Raw genomic sequence first — 19,068 nt, 5'->3', positions numbered from 1 at the left:
CAGCCAGAGCACTTTAATCTAACGAATTACAGTGTTATGCTGTTTGTTTTCATTCAATCTAAGTGGTGGAAATGTAGGTCAGTCATTATTAATAATAATTATTATAAGATAAAATGCATCCATGCTGTCCTTTTCTTCACACCCATTAACAAATCCACACTTGTGTTTTGCTGAAGAGAACTCATTGACTTGTCTATGGACACCATGATGATGCTGATGAATGACAGATGATTACATTATTTTCTCCTCTTCGACATTATTCTCTTTTTTTCCTTCCCTTTTCTTTGTGTGTCCTTCATATTCACAGTCATCATTGCCTGACATATATAATGTATATCAGAATAAAAACTGTAGGAAAATATCTAGGATGAAATATAAAGATAAAATACACAAATATTACAAATATGTCAAAAAACACTATGACGCTGTAGATACTTCTCTGGTACCTGTTTTTCATATGTAGGACTCTGCAGTCTTGTTAGCAATAATAAATATATGACATCTGCATAGATTTTCAAAATAAAGGCACAAAGCTACTTGGTTAGGTTTAGGAAAAGATCATGGTTTGGGTTTCAATAACTCTGTTAGTTACATAAATTAAAGTAAACGTATATAAGTTAATGTACATAAGTAACACAATATAACTTTGCTGCCCCTTGACAACAACTTAACTCCAAATTTGGCGGTTTTGAATTTTATGATGAAACTGAAGGACAATTTTCCTATTTCTAAAGCCAAACAGACCATTTACAGAGCCACTGGATCATCAGAAAAATGCGTTGCCACAAAGCTGAAAACATGGCTGTTTTCTTATCTCCTGAAAAGCTGACATTTTGGTGGTCAGTGGTTTTCACGGGATAGGAACAATAAGTTTAACGTAAGTTAAACAGAAGTCAATGCACATACATACTGCAGCTGCCCTTACAAAGTATGTACTGTTGTATGCAGTCTGCATACACTTTGACAACTTTGTCATAACTTTGCACCTTGAACTATTTCACATACATCAGTCACACTCCACAGCTCGATATAGAACACAGTTATGAGGTGTTATCTGTGTTTGTGTGTCTGTGTTGCTCAGTTTATGTCATGTGTCTTTCACTGTGCAGAGGACCCTTGGGTCAGAACAGTCAGACGCTGGCTTGCATGCAGCAAAATGTCACACTTGTTTCATAAACAGTGGTCTCCTAGGTACAAGTCCTGTGTGACCCGTCTTTACACCCCACCTCCTCTATATTAAGACTTTCTCACTCTGTATACTATGTCACCTGATGTCGACAGCACATCAAAACATAACACTAGAAGGGAGCCTGCATGACTGACCCCAGAGAGGTACCTACAGCATCATAGTTAGAAGCACAGGGGCACTGGCATGTACTTGACATGTTATTAAAAACTTGACATCGTATAAAATACATGACAATGTGCAAGTTTCACACAAATGGTTTTATACTGCATCATGTATGGCAGTGAGTTAAATAAATCTAGAGCTGCAGTAGTAGTATTAGTATAGTTTAGTTATCTTAATTGGTACAATCATGAGTGCAGCATTAGTGCAAGCCATAGTCATTACTGCAAGTGCAAGTTCAATTTGACATTTCAACAATTAAAAAATGCACCAGAAAATAATGTAATATAAATAAATATTTAAAGAAGTGAAATAAAGTGGAGCTAAATGAAATGTTCATCACTCAAACACTAAAGCGTCTCAGAATCGTTCACTTTGTTAGGTTTCTGGTGCATTTTACAGACTACTGCGATGGGGAAAAAAAAGCTCCCTGACTGCAGCTTTCCTGTGGGTGACCATGTCTTATTGATGACAGAAGTCAGGGGAGACCAGTAAGACTTCTTCCAGCTAACAGGCAGGGCAGAGAGAAGGAAATAAAAATGTAGTACAACGGCAGAGAAGACACATTGCTGGAATCCACTCCTGTCAGCTAATAACTAAGGGTATAATGATTAACCAATTCAAATCGACACTCCGGGCTTAATGTCTGAAATATATGTGCATTAATTCAAATAGCTTGAACTAGGCTAAGGCTAGGAGGGAATCAGAGCTGAATCTGCAGACTTCTCTGCATTAGAAACTTAATACGACAGGCGTATTTTGGCTTAAGTTTAGCGCCTAAAAGTGCCATTTTCTCCTGTAAGCCAAGAGAAGCCATGCTTACCCTATTAGTCAGGCTATTATTGTCATTTTAATAAAAAGATCAAATAATTTCTCTTGTCATGTGACACATTCTGTTTTTTTGTGGCCAGTTGTTACCCATTTTTTACTGACAATTTCTGCAAATTACACCATCCCACTGGGTTGCACATTGTGTAATCATTGGTCAGTTTGAGTGGTGAAGAACTGCACTGAGCTGCTGCCACACAGGCATTTATGCCTGTTAAGAGAAGCCAGGTGAATTTGGCAGATCCGTGTGGGTGTGCACAGACTGTGCTGACACTGGTGTTGCATCTGCTAGAATGGGATAAATTACACCCTCATCATGCTTAATGGTTTATGAAGTCTGAGGACCACAAGTAACTCCCAGCACAGCTCCATCCACCTTCAACCTGACGCCACGCTCACATGGAATAAATACTTGTGTTGGGAAATATTCGCATGTTTACAATTTGGGGAGCGTTCATGTCACCTGACAACTCAAGACGGTTGTACCGTATGATTGCAGACTTGGCTGTGTGAGAGTGAGCTGACAGCATAGCATTACATTCATCAAATTTCAAAGAGTTTGAATGACAGGCATGATATGAGGCGTCCATGTTTGTTCAGTTTTCAGGTACTTCTGTATTATTATTAAGCACCAAGTTGGATAAATCAGAGTTTTCAGAAAAAAAATCCAGTTGTAATTGCAGCCTGCATGTTGATGTGAAAGGTATTTTCAAGTTGAAAACTGGTCATTACAATAACACAGAAATGACATAAACGCGGCATGAGGAGAGGGCTAACCAGTCAGAATAAGTGAAAACGCCTGCCTGTGTCTCTGTGTGTGCACATAGCCTTTAAACATACTATTGTGGCACTGTGACGCCGTGAACGGTCAAGATGTTTGACAGATTCGTCCATTTCCAGATATTTACACAGTATGACCACAACGCTAACACAACCGACCAGAGTATTTTCCACTGCATCACAGGTCCAGTAAGGGCGCATTAAATCATGATATTGAAGTTCCCAAAACTAAAGAATTATTACCTGAAATCAGACAGAATTGTCACACTCCATTTCCATCACTCAGAGGTCTGGACCCAGGCAACCAAAATAGAGACAGAGTGCAATTAAGCCCCACCCCCACCGGAGGGGAAACAATTAATCTCTCTCCATTGACTTTGTATTGCGTGAAGGTGCCTTTTGTCACTTTCCGTCTGCCAGTAAACAACATAAAAATATCTAAAAGCTGCTTTGTCACCACAAACACTTGCACTACCAACAGGGTAATTGGCTGAGGCATCAGCAGGATGAATGTAAAAACTGTGGGATCCTGACACACATTCTCAGTTACAGTTGCTAATTTGTCCAGACAAACCACAGACACTGACGCTGATACATCTATGAAAGGCCAAATTTTGTTCTTTGATCGGTTAAATATCAGAGTATTCCACTTCTGGACGGTCAGTGGGATCATTTCTCACAGAACAGCAAGGTTAAGAGGAGGGACACTGAGATATACAGGCAATACTGAGTTTATCAGTATAAATCTTCCTCTCTGACAGATTCAGGGCGCTAAAATAATCCCTTGACATGCTGAAATCTAATGCTTTGAGATAGCAACAGGGTCTTTGTTAGCATTTTAGCCCTTGGTCGGGTAATTTGGTGCCGATCTTTTTCAGCTCCTGGTTTTCAGAGTATGATGTGTTGTGCTCTGTCTCTATTGACCCTTCCCAAGTCCCACCCATTTTGAAACCCCGGCCAACCTTTTCCTCTCCTGTTTCCTGTACTTACAGGCTTTGTGCTAGGCTTGTCTATCCTGAAAACCAAATCTTAAGTTAGCTACTGTTAGCAAAACCCTAGCTAACTAACTAGCTAATCTACATCAGTTTCTAGAAAGCTAGTTAGCCAGTGTTTTGCCCTCTAACAAAACACCAGCTAACTAGCATTTTCGCTATTGCCTAAATTAAGATACGCCTATATTTCACTTTTACAGGTCCGCCAGCAATATCTTTTAACCCTCTTCAAAATTTGTTTCTTCTTTTTATAGATGAGCCTAGCACATAGCATATTCTAAAAGTTGACTGAGGTTCTGCTGGGTACCAAGCTTCCCCAACTGTTATTGGAGTGCAGAGTAGAAAAGGCGGGGTCAGTTATACACATGAACTGGAATTCTGTATTTAAGGGAGAAATGACACCTTCTTTGTGTTTCCAAGTTTCCAAGTGTTTCCAAGAAGTATGTTGAAGTGGACACGGTGAAGATGTGAAGAGCCTGGTCGTCTGGAGACGATGGACATCTTCAGCAGGGACCTTTGTTTGGTCCAGAAAGGGTCACAGCGAGCTTCCTGCAGAGACGGGTGTTCTTGGAGCTCAGTCAACTCAGTTTACAGAGAAGCCACACTGACCCCGGGGCAGATTTTCTGTGCTTCCATTGAGAATTCTTTGACATTTCTGACAAGAAATGGATTTTCAATGTACAGTAGAATTTGTTTTCCCATGCTGAGGTCCTCAGAGTGGATTTGTGAATTTTCAATCAGCTATTCCAGGATCTCAGCATGGTTCTGATGGTGATATTTTTTCATGTGGTTTGTTCCAAAAGTTTTGGAAAGTGTGACACGGCCTCCTGTTTGTCAAGTTTAAACACCTCCCAGCTTTCTCTGAAAAGCACAAACTGCAGACACAAGGTCACTTATTGTGCCGGTTTTGCCCCAAAGCTTGACATTAAGGTCACTGAGGTGGGATGTTTTATCTGTTACAAATTCAACAGCTTCCATTTGCTCTTCATTTTACAGAAAGTCGCATGCGACGCTGCAGTGCAGATGATGCCTTCAAACAGTTGACAAGTCTCATCACAGTTGTCATTACTTCTGAGCACATTTCTAGACCAGACTAGCACAGAGAGCTGCTTGGTATATTATGCAGTGATATATCAGACCAGTTTCTAAGCGTTGCACCGATCCCCGCTCTCTCCCTGTCATGGATGGTCATCCATGTTGATTCATCCATGGCAAGCGAGATGAATTACGCCTTTTTTATGCCATCACAAAGTTCCTGGAGCAAATCTCCAGCAAGAATCTCAGTTCGTCTTGCTGCAGAGGAATCTGAGAGTGGTATCTGATTCATTTTCTCTTTCATTTCATCCTTTTACTCTCCTTCCAGCATGGCTTCCATCACATCACTCATATACTTTTTTATTAATTCAGTGTCCGAAAAGGGCTCCTTGTGTTTGCCTAAGACCCAGGTTGCTCTCAGTGAAGCCTCCACTTCCTGCTCTTGCTGTGTCATTTATTTTACGATTATTCTGCTGGAGGCTTGATATGACCACTTCAGCTGGTTTTCGCTTGGTGGTTCTTGGTGTTCTGGGGATAGTCTTATTCAAAAAGGGCAAGGTCTGGTGTCATAGTTACCACTTTCATTGCAAATCAAACACACTGGTCTTGTTTTTCCTTGGGCAAAATGAGCATGAATTTCTCAGCCAGCTCATCCTTAAACACACAGTTTTCACTCTTACTTGTACTGTAATATCAGCACTTCTTTACCTACATATTAGAGTACTGTAGCAGAATTGATTAGTTTGATATATATGATTTTTTTTTCTGAGAGAGGGTGGCTAAAAAAATGGACACTGACTAAAGTCACACAGCCTCTAACCTCTCAAACCCAGTGTAAAGGTAACCTAATAAGCCTGATAAACATGTAATCTGCCTGTAGCCGATGTTAACAAGAGCCAGCAGACGGTGGCAGCTGAACACGGATGATTAAGTTCCTCAATCATTTTTACAGTCATGACAAAGCCAGCACTGCATGTGAACAAATGTGGCAAATAAACACGCACTCATCTTTTCAAAAATGTTTAGCGAACGCTAATGGAATCAAGCTATTAGCAAGCTAGGATTAGCCGATGCTGAGCCGAACATGTTTGCTCACTGCCCATGAGCGCTAACGTTAACTTTCACATCACAGAGTGACTTCCGTAACATGACCCATCATATGGTTTGTTACACAGAACCATCTGGGAATTCATCTTTAGAAAGTGAATGGAAAAGGGCAGGCACTTAAAAAACAAACAAAAAAAAATTAGTAGGTGATTGGATGAATCAGCTGTCTACCACGTCTAACACAGGCTAATTTCAACCTTTTCCATTGAGAAAGGCTTCTTTAAAGGAAGAAATGTTTTTGATTTGTTGCACCATTTTGGTGCGGACACAAGCCTGGCAAGATAGATTCTCGCGTTATCTCGCAAATCCAGCTGCTTCGCAAGGTAATGACTTACTTATCCAGGTGTGTTTTCAGGTGTTTGATAAAGTCTGATGTGGCCAATCCAACATTCTTTACTTTGATATGACAGGCGTTGCATTTTGGGGTTATTTTGTTACCTTGTGTAAAGTCATTATAGCCAAAGGTTATGACAATTGCTGCAGGTGAGCTCGCCCTGGTGTTGTTGCTGCAGCCTCATCTGTGACCACGCACGCCAGATGCGTAATGAAAACATAGACCATTCGTGTTTGATGAAGGGAATGACATTCAGCTCGTCAGACATTTCCTTAATGCACACACAAAAAAAAATCTCAAGTCCAAGTATCAGGTCTTTTGAGGACAGGTCTCTCAGGTTACTGTGTGTGTGACATAAGTGCAACTTGAGTCCAAGTTGCAAACTCGACTCCCCATCTGTGCGTGATAGAGATGTGTCACTTGAAAGTGGTTGAGTGGTCAGTGCATGGTGAAATTTGCATCTGGTCCAGAATAAATTGGAACAGAGTACGTCCATTGAGAGTGCATGTAATAGACCTTTTTATAAAGCGGACATTTTGACTTGTTATAGTAAGAATAGCACAGGTGCAACTAATAACATAAATGATGTCCTCATTCCATTGAAGTGTCCCAGCAAGCTGTGACAGTGAGCCAGCAGGCACAATAGCAGGGTCGTGAAACTGGAGCACCTGAATGGACTGCTGCCATGATTATTAGTTTTATTGGTCACACCTGTGTTTCTCCTGCTGTGACATGGCAAAACGTCTGCTGTGGAAAAGGTTCAGCAGTTTTGGCGCGCATGTTTTCAACATCATGTTTTTTTTTTTTTTTAAGGCAAATTACATGAAATAAATACTTACATTTAAAAGTAACTGACCAACATAAGAAACAGTGCAGCTGGATGAATGAAGAAGTGGAAAAATTATTGTTGCCTGGTTAAATCGATTTATGTTTAAAATGCTGATGGCAGAGTTGAGAAACAGTCACAACCAGCATGAATCCATCAATCCGTCCCAGCTGGTGTCAACAGTACAGGCTGCTGGTGGAGAAGTGTGGGGTGTTTTTGTGGCAGAACACAGTGGGGCCCTTGAACCAATTAAGCGTTATTTTAATGCCAAAGCATATCTAAATATTTGAGGGCTTATAATGAGAGTGCTATTTAACAAATTACATGATCCAAAGCTTCCAATGATTGTCTCTTTAGTCAAAACATAACACAGGAATCAGTCAGAACCTCAATACTTTGTAGGGATTAAGCTTCAGAAAATTGATATCTTATATAAACATATTTGCATTTTAAAGGGGACGCACGTCAGCTCTATAATTTAGAGAATAAATCTAATCACAGAGGAGTTGGACTGTAATTATCTTTTGTCTGACAGAACAGAACATTAGTTCACTCACAGTTCATAGTTATATATATATCAGTCAAAATTTGCATTAGTCCAAAATGAAAGAATTAAGGCAAGAATCGAGTAGGTTTCTGACTTTATAAAGAAGCATCAGTTTTCTCCTTACCCTGCGGAGCAGAGGAGAGACAGGTATGAGCTGATAACAATACATGAGTTGCTGACAACTCCTGACAAGAATTATTTATTAAAGCAAAGAACGAGGAGTCTTTTAGTGGGTCATGAAACCGTATCTCCTTAATAATCATGCCTCTATATGACCTGCAGAAGATTTCCCAGGCAAAGTTACAGTGAGTAGTTAGCCAGTTAAAAGGAAGCAGCAGGAGATTTTTATTTACATCATTTTTATATTTTATGTTATATTTTGTAGTAGCTTTAACGTAATTCGTCTAAAGCTAAAACGTCATCAGCGTGCGTCATCCACGTACGCCGCTATAGTGTTCAATGATGACAATAAGCAAGAATGAAGGCCTTGCATTAGTGGTATTTATGTGTATGGAGTAAAAACCAAAGGCAAGGAGGACAAGGAGAATGTGGACCTGGTTGTGGTCGGTAAAAAGAGGCTAACCTGGGACACCAGTTTTGCAGAGAGAGCCTGTAGTATGCTAACTTTGCTAAAATAACATACATAAACGTATGTGTGTGCATTCCTATTGGTTGATTAGTGGACGCAGATTGTAGCAGCAGTTACAAAGTGTGATGACATCCTAAACCTCTGACACTGTCAGACTTTTGTCCCAAGGCTATCTTTGATCACAAGACTATGAGATGAGAGGTCGTCTTTGAACCTCTCTCACAGCGAGAGGCGTTTTGGAGCCACGACCAAAGATAGCGCCAAGTTTCTTTCATGCTGGTCATCTTTCATGTGGGACAGCCCAAAATCACACAGTGTCTACCTGGTTTAAAAACCAAAAATGGAGAGATGTCGACCCTTAAACCAGTCGAGGTGAATCTAGCCAGCTTGTGATCTAGCTTGCAAAGTCGTGTGTCTTGACTCTTGTGTCAGTTGCTGTCATGTTAGCAACTAGCATGCTAGCCAACGTTGATAATCCATTCATACAGAGCAGGTTTACACAGTCACTGCTGAATTAATGACAGGCGCAGATAAAAAGTGTGAGCCAGGCAGAGGGAACTGCAGGATATTATAATATTAGCCGTGACCACGGTCGATTTGCAAGGGGCAGCGTCAGTATATGGGTTCGTGCCCCCATGGACACATCCGGCCACCGACGCAGTCATCACTGGGGAAACACTGAGCAACCACCAGCAGAAATGAAGGAGAAAGAATTTATGGATAGCGAGGACTCTACAGATAAACAACCAACTTAGATGACGGATGTGGAAATAAAACCAACTAAATGTGTAAAATGTGATCACAATATTGTCAAAGAATCATATCAGCCTTCCATGTGGATTACCATTTTTCAAATAACACGCTTCCAGGAGAACAATGTCTCAAAGATACTTCCAGGGTTATCAAAGTGAGATTATAATAATAGCCTCTGCGTGTTCCGTGACAATCTCACTATTGATTCTGAACGTATCACACTCTGTATGAAATGGTGAGATGTGGTGAAAGTACATGCAGAGCACTTGAATTTCTTTGTCATTAAATCAGGAAAATATTAAATTATTCAAAATGTCAGTGTAATGAGCTGCTTCAATACAAAAGTATTGACCTTCAGAAAACTGGTGGAAGCAGTCCTGCAGCTAGGTGTTGCAAATATTACTGAACACTGATTTGTGAGTACTGACCACAAAATCTGTATATATTCGCCTGGAGGGATGATAAATGTAATTCATGCTCATGGCAACAGTGTGTAGCAGCAACCGTGAACTGACTGAGAAAGCGACTTCTTTGGATGTAGTGTATACTCTCCTACCTCGGGGGTTATTGAGTGGAGCTTCGGTGGCCTTCCTGCCCTCTCCGCAGTGGCTCTGATCAAAAGGTAGACACTGCTCCCCTGTCCCGGCCACTACCTCCAGGTTGCGAGATGGATCCTTTGGCTGCCCGAGGTTCCTCACCCGGTACACTCTGCGGCTGCTGGTGTCAGACACGTAAAGAACCTCCCCCATCGGATCCATGGCCAGGTAATACTTATGAGCGGGGCTGGTGCTAATGAAAGAAAGTGTACAAAGTTAATGGAGAATAAAGGCAGAAAGTACAGTAACTGACCCTTCCTCAGTCCCGCCCTCTCTCACTCTGTGCTCCAGTGAGAGCTGAGCAAGCTTAGTGCGTCTGTCAACTTTCTCCTTTCCTGTTTTTTTGTACTTGAATATGTTATGTGCTTGGCTCATCTTTGGAGAAAAGGAAAACAAATTTTGAAGCTGGTTAAAATGTGCTGCTGGTGGACCTGTAAAAGTGACATATATTCACATGTTAAAGCTATAATATGTCACATTTCCATATCAAAATGTCTAAATGCCAGGATTATGGTACATGTTTTGTTGAGCTGTGTACATCATCCCAAATGTTTCAATGTTCAAAGGCAGAGAAATGCATGATTTATTTAAGGGTACAGTACGTGTTCTCCTAGCCATTACTAGGTAGTTGCAATGAATTCTGGGAAAGCATGGGATATATCAGGTGCGTCAGAGACTGAAGAAGGAAGTCGGCGAATGTGACTAAACATAATGCAATGGCAGAACTTATATATAGTGTGTTTAAAGTAGCTCCTGTTAGCAAAACATAAGCTAACTAGCTAGCCAATCTACATCTGTTATTCTGGTATTCAGATTAAGATTAGCTAGCTAATTAGTTAGCATTTTGCCACCATCAGCTAATTTAAGATGTGACCCTATATGTTGCTTTTACAGGAAAAGGAGAAAGCTGACTGAATTTTAGTTTGCTCAACTGTTATTGGAGCAAAGAGAAAAAAAAAGCAAGAGCAGAGTCTTGGGCAGAGTCAGTTATCATTGTTTTACTATTTGCCTGGGCCTACGTGCTCTTGTATAATTTTTTTGTAATGTTTTTATATGTTAATGTTAACTGATGTGCATTGTCCCTCCTTGAATAAAATGATCATAAACAGTAGTTTAGGATGGTAGAGTTGTATACAATGTAAATTTTCCACTGACGCTGAAGTGGCAGCTAACAGCTCCAAGGAGTTTTTAGTTTGAGTTTTACAAAATGTTTCTATTTTTCTTACTTACTTACTCATTGAGACTGGCCTACTTTAGAAAATTAAAATATTTTTTCATGATTAGACAACACCATCATTTGAAGTAAAGGCATTTTAGAGGCAATCAGGACATCCCAATGAACAGCATTTACTAGTATGAGAGACTCCAGGAGTAAAGTTGTGCTTGTGCTGCTACAACAAGATTAATGTCTTCCAATTTAAATAGTACAGATGCCCACAGCCACAGTGGCTGAATAGTAGTTCTAAGTGATAATCTCATTCTTAGGATTCTGTATGAGCGAGTGTGTTAAGATAAATGCTAATAGGGTTATGAATTCAAAGTGTTAAACCTGTGATTAATATGTTCCAATGTGCCTGCTGACTAATAATCTCATGCAGCGAAGCCGGCCCGAGCTAATCTCAACATACTTAAAAAATACTACATTCAGACTACATGAAAACACATTTATCACTTTCTGTGTCAGATGGAGAAACTATGTAAACCATCCGTCAAACAAGAAGTAAACCTGTTCAATATGAAAATGGTGTCCCTGGATCCAGACGTCTAATGAGGCTCATGCTAATGTGGAAGGCCTTTCCTACATTATTCTTATATATATCTTATATATATGTACACTGGACACTAACTGTGGTGCATCAATCAAGTGTAAGAATAAAACAATATGCTGCATTTTTGTTTCAATCTGTTCTTGCTGAAACGTAACAGGAAAATGAGGTGTGGGGTTTGGATTAAAGAGCTGTGGACCTTGATACAAGCAACAATGCACACGGCATCTTTCGACCTCCCAGTCAGATCAGCTGGACGCATCGCTGCAGACCCCAGGAGGAGCGGAGGAGAGTGGGAGTTGAGCCATGCTAACCCCGCTTATACTTACAGGAGAAATATGCAAGAACATATGTTCCGAGCGGAGAGGATGCAACATGCAAGATGGTGTTTACATCTGTGTTACTTCATGCACAAATGCAGTAAAAGTTGATGGAAAATGTTTCCCAAACTCAACCATATTATCATCACTATCTTTGTTGCTGCTGTTTATATTCAACCTGACCTTGAATTACTGAATTATTTCCTGAGTATATATGCAGATAAAAGAATATATTGTTTTGTTTTATTTTATTATATATTCTATCCTATTCTATCCTAATTATCATGTATATATATGTTAAATGTGAGTGTAGCATTAAGAGACTAAAACATTCTTTTCACTGCATGTCAGTGTTGTATAATCGTAATAAATTACCTTGATACCTTGATATGTGAAATTGAATTCCAATTACATAAAGGTCATAATTAGACACCTCATTTCTCGAGCTTTGCAATTAAGAATACTAATGGCACAACTACTTCAGTTATTCTCTCGCTCATTTTTCTTTATTTGACAAGAATAAAGGAGACTTGCTGTAAGTGCTTCTCAGTTCAGGGTCTAGTGTGTGTGTACATTATATAACAATGCTCACCTATAGTATAATGCAAAAACAGCCTTGTGTTGAGACCTACAAATGCTCACAATGGCGCCAGGGAGACGCTTTTGTATGAGCTGAGATTTTAGAGTGCTAGTCATATGTTCATCAGCATAAATGTTCCCACATGTCAGGCAGAGATAAGGAACCTTATGTATAAATGTATGTGCAGACCGGATAAGGTGGAGAGCAGCATAATTCATGCATTCATAAATCCTATGAAAAGCTGCATCTTTACACAATATTTCTGTGATATGATACCTTTGTTGCAAGAGTCTGTTGGTGTGTTTTGCAAACGGGTCATGCTTATATCTAGTATTTTATGTATGTGTATCTTTTTTTGATAGCATGTCTTCTATATTATATGTGATAGCTGTGAAATGCTGTCTATAATGGTTAATCTTATCTTTTGCTGCCGTGGAACGTGGTCCAGAATAGAGCAAACTAAACTGAGAGCAACAGGAAGACAGGAGGGACAATAACAGGGAGCAGAGATAACGTGCAACAAAGGCCTCGGACCAAAATTAAACCCAGAACATTCATATACCTAAATCTGGCCTAAGCTAAATGAGCCATGTGGACACATAATTGTCCATTGTTCTCGCTGTGATTGTTAGTTTATGAGAGGTAAGAGTGGACAAAAGACTGGAAGTTTCTTCAGCATAAGGCTAAGAGTGTGTGTGTCTTTTCATAGTGTTTTAATGAAACTGCCTTTTGTCCTCAGTGTAAGCCTCAGGCTTAGGTTAGCACAAGACGAACACTGACTTCATTTACCCTCATATTGACTGTGAGCTGTATACTGTCCTTTGTGTGGGAGGAGTGCCAAACACCGTGGGCATGTCGCTGTGCGGAGAAGACTTTACTTATTGCAAAAAAAATATGATAGAGAATTTAAATTTTGAACTTTGAACGTTTTAACTAACTGATTTCCGAACAATTACTTTGTAGCGTGAAATCCAATGTCAGCCGGGTCTGGTCAAAGGCCTCCTGCCAATTAAACTTGAAGACACCCTGTAAGTGTTTTTTTCTATAGAGATTCAGTGTGGAAAGTCTTGTAAGGGAAATTGCAATGTCAAGAAAACATTTCTAATGTCATGCTGTTGCACAATTAAAGTTCATTACACTTTTTCACAGAGCTAAAAATCATTTTTTTGCAGGTTACTAATGGGTTGCTGTAATTTTCTGTTTGCTTTGGACAGCAGTGGGACTTTTCTGCCCCTACAAACCCTTACTCTGTAAAAGTGGAAACTTCCTTCTGATCTTAGCCTGAACCTTCTCGCAACCCAGAAAAAAAAAAAAAACACTGCGAGTGTGCTGTCAGTCATCGAGTCCATTAAGTGCATAACTGTTTACAGAGCTCTGCACTGAACTGCACATACATAATTTAAAGTTGATCCTAAGAGAGTTATTCACCGAGTTTCAAAGTGTGCCACTGCTCCGCGCAGCGTATCATATTTGCTGGCCCTCTTGAAACTACCCCAAGCATTGCACGGTGCATATAACTGATTACAGATCACTTCACCTGTCTTCTTCTCAATTAGATGCTCACAGCTCCGAATACATTTATCCATTTATCCGGTGGAAGGGAAATGAACAACAATAACAACCACAGCGCAAACAATCTCAAGCCTCCCTAGTCTCCCTCCACACATAATAACAAAACAATGATCAGAGTTGATAGACATATGATCTGGCTGTTCCTGACTGTCCCTCTGAATCGACCGTCTGGGCTCTCAGATAATATTGTGAAGGACTTCCTCCCCTATTTGCTTTGCTCCTGTCTCAAAATCTTGAAGAGAAAGAATGGTTTTATGGTGAGTACATCCCATGTTGTCTCCCCTCGGAGAGCACCTTGTTTTGAAGCCCCGTAGGCTGATAGGCACTTTGCTGGGAAGAATGTGGAGTGAAAAGCTTTGAAAGCCGAATGTGGATGAATAATTAATGTATTTGACTTGGGAGAACAATAGTATAGAATAAAAGAGAAAGACTAACATGCCGCTAACAGTAAAAAGCTGCTCCGGAGAAAAGGAAGGAAGCAGGAACTGAAGGAGAAACCTCCAGGGTGAGGAGAGGGTATCCAAAGTGCCTTCAGAAGAATTCAGTTGCTATAGGTGGTTTCCAACCTTTTTCATTCCTGACATACCCCACAGCTCTGTCAGATTAACTAAAATACCTCTTCATTGACACAAGCTGTCACGTTACAAATGAGTTCCTTTGAACTGGTTTTAAACTGGATACTGAAGGTGCAGTGTGTAAGATTTACAGACAAGGTAAACAAGATATTTGAGATCATCAAACTCACTCGCTTGATGCCAATAAATCCTACACACTGGTCCTTTATATAACTGAAATTATTATTTTATATGAGTGGATATGATAGTGGATGATGGAAATTAACATTAGCTATTTAATCTTTTTTTTTAATAGCTATTTCAACTTTTAGCTCTTTTTAATTTACTCACTACTTCAGCTAATTATTTATGCAGTTTTCTGCATTTATTAGCAATCATGTATCATTACTTTTAGCTTGCTGTTTTAACTGTTTATCTCTCAGGCTAGTTAGTTATTGCAGCCATTTATCCATTGCCTTTAGGTAACTGTAAATGGTTCATTCATCTATTTCAACAAACATTTATGGATATTTATAATTTTAGCTACCAATTTCAACTCTTTATCCTGTGCATTTAGCTAATGGTTTCAACTGTTTATATATTACATTTAGCTTTTTATTTTAATCATCCATCCTATCCATTACTTTTAGATTGCAGATTACTTTTTGCTACCTGTTTCAACCATTTATCCGTTAGGCTACTTTTAGCTATCTCAGCCATTTATCCATTGCTTTTAGCAAACTATATCAGCTTTTTAAACATCAGTTTTAGCAAACACATCTTAAAATTTTAGCTATCAGTTGCATCTATTCAGCCTTTTACCTAAATGTTTCAACATTTTGGCCATAACATTTAGCTGTCTATTTTAAATAAGTAGTAGTTACTTCTGCAGTTCCACAAATGAGAAAATGAGTAAATCCCCATATTTTTCCCTTATTAAAATACCCAACTTGAACATGTTTAAAAAATGGTTCAGGTTCCTATAGCTATTTTCCCTCTTGATGGAAACTGAACAGTAGGTCATTTTTTTAATACAACTCAACCATTTAAATTACAGTAAGGCTGAAAGTTATGCATAATTGAGGGCGTGCCCGCCTCGAGTGACAGGAGGGTACTGTCACAGACGGCTAGCTGCTAGGTATCCACTTCATTCGGCTGCCTCAGCTCATGCTCCACCTCCCTGTGAGTCACCACCCTGTAAGCCTCAAAACGACTCTTCAGAAACCTGTGGGTTACATCACGGAGCCTCTGTCCACTGTCTGTAGTTTTCATGCAATCTTATTAGCAACATGCAGTGGTTAGGTGTAATCACGGACTCAGTATGTGGATTACTTTTTCAAGCTTGATTTATATTTGATCTAATTAGTTAAGCTACTTCACAGTCTTCACACTTAGCTGCTGGCAACTGCAGAAGTAGCCCCTGGGGTACAAGTACTCCTGGTGGGGAATCACTGGCTTAGGCTATACAGAACAAATTTATCACGGTTTGTGCATCGCAGGGACATTTACATCTTCACACTCACAAACACATGTACACACCCACCCATACAGTACAACCATAAACAGCCAGCCAGGTTATCCTTTTTGCATGGTTGGAAACTTTGGCATGCTAGAGATATGCCATCTTGAAAAATCCTCTCTCTTTTCAAATCGGATAAACCCTCTCTGTCTCTCTCACAAACACCCACGAGCGCACACTCACAATCGGCTCGATATAACCCCTGATAGTGGCGCACACGCAGACACACACACGCACACAAACCCTATAACATCTGTCTAATCTGCTGTCGAACATGGTGTATAGAGCTCACACCACCATCGAGGCTCCGGGCCAGGGACGATGTCGAGGCCATACGAGGCCTCGGGCTTTTAGCCCCGCTCGGGAAGTGGTTGAACCGCCGCATCCTCCAAACAGACTTCCAGTAATCCTCTAAAATATGAAATCCTTGACATTTTGGCCGATTTCCAATTTACAAATTTAATATCGCCTAGTGAAATTTAAATGAGGATTTGATAGATCTGACTGCAACCTGAGTGGATGCAGTTTTCTTTTTTTTTTATGCGTGCTGTGTTTGTGCAGAGAGGGAAAGTCAGGTCAATGCAATTACGCAATTCGCGGCAAACAAACCGAGATAAAGTGCTGTGAGGCATTTTGCAGCATGGCCTGTCTTTTCTCTTGACACATGTTCTTTGTGTGTATGTGTGAGTTTTGTGCAGGTATATAAAGGGGGTGTTAATCACCAGTTCTCACCTGTGTCTGGTATCCCGGTTCCTGATAATAAGCCATAAAAGAGCATTTAAAAAGGAGAAAGGAGAAGGTAAAAACAATCATTTATGATGCTAACGAGAGTCACTCAGAATTTCATAGGCTACAATGAGTCAATTTTCTCCTCATAAAGGGAGATTAGGGTTGATTTAGACGGCTGTATTGTTTCACATTAAATATTAACCTAAACAGGAAGCTTTTTGGCATTTCCTCCCAGAGGACAGGGAAGTATCAAATACAGACACTGTGAAACCTCCGTCTGAACCAGAAATATTAGTCAGAGATACAATAATAACAGAGAATGAGAGAGTAAAGTTACATAAGGAGAACACTTTACAGGACAAATGACTGTGCAATCCCATCGAGATTCTACGCTTGAGAAAATACAGAAATAGAGAATGTAGTGCCTGCAGCGCAGTAGGAGATATCATCGTCATAATCCACAGAAAAAATATCTTTGTTTCACAGCAAAGACTTTGAGCTTCTCTCACATCCTAAAGAGGTAGATTAGAGCGTGTGATGTCTGAACCTCGTACACTCTGCGTTTGCGTGGAGACAAACTTCAGAATGTGTTCTACCGAGATCAAACAGATCACAACCGCAGATGCCAACCAGAGCTAATGCCACACTAACCCACAGCAGCCGAGCTAATTTTGTTTTAATTGTGCTCAAGTCAATCCAGCGCTCAAAATCCCCCTGCTTCCCACTGTGGGAGATCCCTACCAAGATCAGTCTGCTCTTATCACATGCATATTCAACGAGATTCACGAGTCTCACTTGAGCTCCAGTATGGTTCTGGTGTATCCGTCGGGATGGACCCGGCGGATGAAGTTGAAGTCCCCCACGTAGAGAGACCCATCGGGGCCGCTGGCCAGAGCCACAGGGGCGAACAGCATCATGTCCCGAGCGGCGCCGCTGCAGCTCGGACCGCAAGGGACGCTCCGGTAAAAACCATTTCCCATCACGGTGCTGATGACTGGAGGCTGCTGGGAGAGGAAGACGTTTTCCCCGTTTCCCTTGTGGAGGATTCCTGGTGAGGGAGGAACACAGTAACACCTTAAAGGCCCTGAAAACACATTTTCTCCATCAGCATTTTCTGCCCGTTTTAACAGTTTTTCTTATTTCTGTATTCTCTGTTTTGTCTGAGCTCCTCTCACTGCTTTTAAGCATTGAAGTATAAAAGGAAAAGTAGATACTGAGTCTGAGGTGGGACTCTGCTCTTTCCAATGAAAGTTGCTCACTGGTGCATGAAGCCAAAAAAGCCACCTCCCGCTGTGAAGAAATTACCGGGATTAATACCTACTGCACATACTCTGCAGGCTGCAGCGGCCCGTGGAGCACGCACACAAGCGTCTTCGGCCAGCCAAGCTGACTAACTTCCGGGTTAGTCCTCCATTATCTTGAATGGGGATAAAATGTTTTAATGACCTGGCTCTTCTAGACTTTCCAAATGGTACCGCAGCAAATTGATTAAATTCTGATAATGAAATGAATCATGAAATGAAATTAATCACTTTGAATCATATCCACCTCTTAACACCTGCTTGTATTTTGCATCAGTGCGTCATGTGGATTGTAATTACAGTTTGGCTACTAAGTCAAATTGGCTTCGGAGACGGGCGCACTTCTTGTGGCCCTGGTTTTAAATTGGCAGAATTTGGAAAAAGGTAATGTCACTCGCTTCTTTGTATCTGTCAGGATTTTTGTGGTGCTGTTTTGCTGATCAGACTACACCCACACAACTGATGAAACAGATTAACTGAGTTTTTCAGTGTACTAACAAATTATTTTGTTTTTTTCCCCCAAACTAGCCTGATTGTCGGGCATTTAGTGAGGGATATTTGGCATGAAATACAGCAGCTTGGTCAGTGCCTCTACGCTTCAAACTAAGACACTGAAGGTGGAGGCGTCTTCGCAGTATCTTTCAATGTGTTACCGAAGTGATGTTATGTTGTATATGTTAAATTATGCACTGAAATGTTACTTTACATTACATTTAGTTATGTTACATTGTACTACATTATGTTATGTACATAACTTGCATAGATTACTGTATATTATGAGTACATATCTTATATATGTGAACTTACATTACGTAACATACTTATTTTAACCCTTTTTAACCCTTTAACTCATTTCCTAAACCTACCAAAGTAGTTTTTGTGCCTTTATTTTGAAGGTCTACCCAGATGTTGCATATTCATGATTGCTAACTTGACTGCAGAGCCCTGCACATGCACAACCGATGCTACAGGGGCTCGTACAGCATCAGTGT

At 40.3% G+C, this 19,068-nt stretch overlaps 1 protein-coding gene across 1 annotated transcript in view; it reads right to left on the bottom strand.

The window, feature by feature from the left end:
- Window positions 1-19,068, bottom strand: part of tenm1 (teneurin transmembrane protein 1) — a 259,840-nt gene that overhangs the window by 52,473 nt on the left and 188,299 nt on the right. The window contains exons 20-22 of the mRNA XM_084718704.1: window positions 17,571-17,823; window positions 16,779-16,799; window positions 9,696-9,928 (exon numbers count right to left, since the gene is read on the bottom strand). Coding sequence (XP_084574830.1) covers window positions 9,696-9,928; window positions 16,779-16,799; window positions 17,571-17,823 — 507 coding nt within the window. The remainder of the gene's footprint in view (window positions 1-9,695; window positions 9,929-16,778; window positions 16,800-17,570; window positions 17,824-19,068) is intronic.

Source organism: Lutjanus erythropterus, chromosome 5 (assembly GCF_056507025.1).
Source record: "Lutjanus erythropterus isolate fLutEry1 chromosome 5, fLutEry1.hap2, whole genome shotgun sequence".
In the NCBI taxonomy this organism is placed as follows: domain Eukaryota; kingdom Metazoa; phylum Chordata; class Actinopteri; order Lutjaniformes; family Lutjanidae; genus Lutjanus; species Lutjanus erythropterus.
The sequence above is the reverse complement of the archived record's forward strand: the minus strand, read 5'-3'. Positions and strand labels throughout refer to the sequence as shown.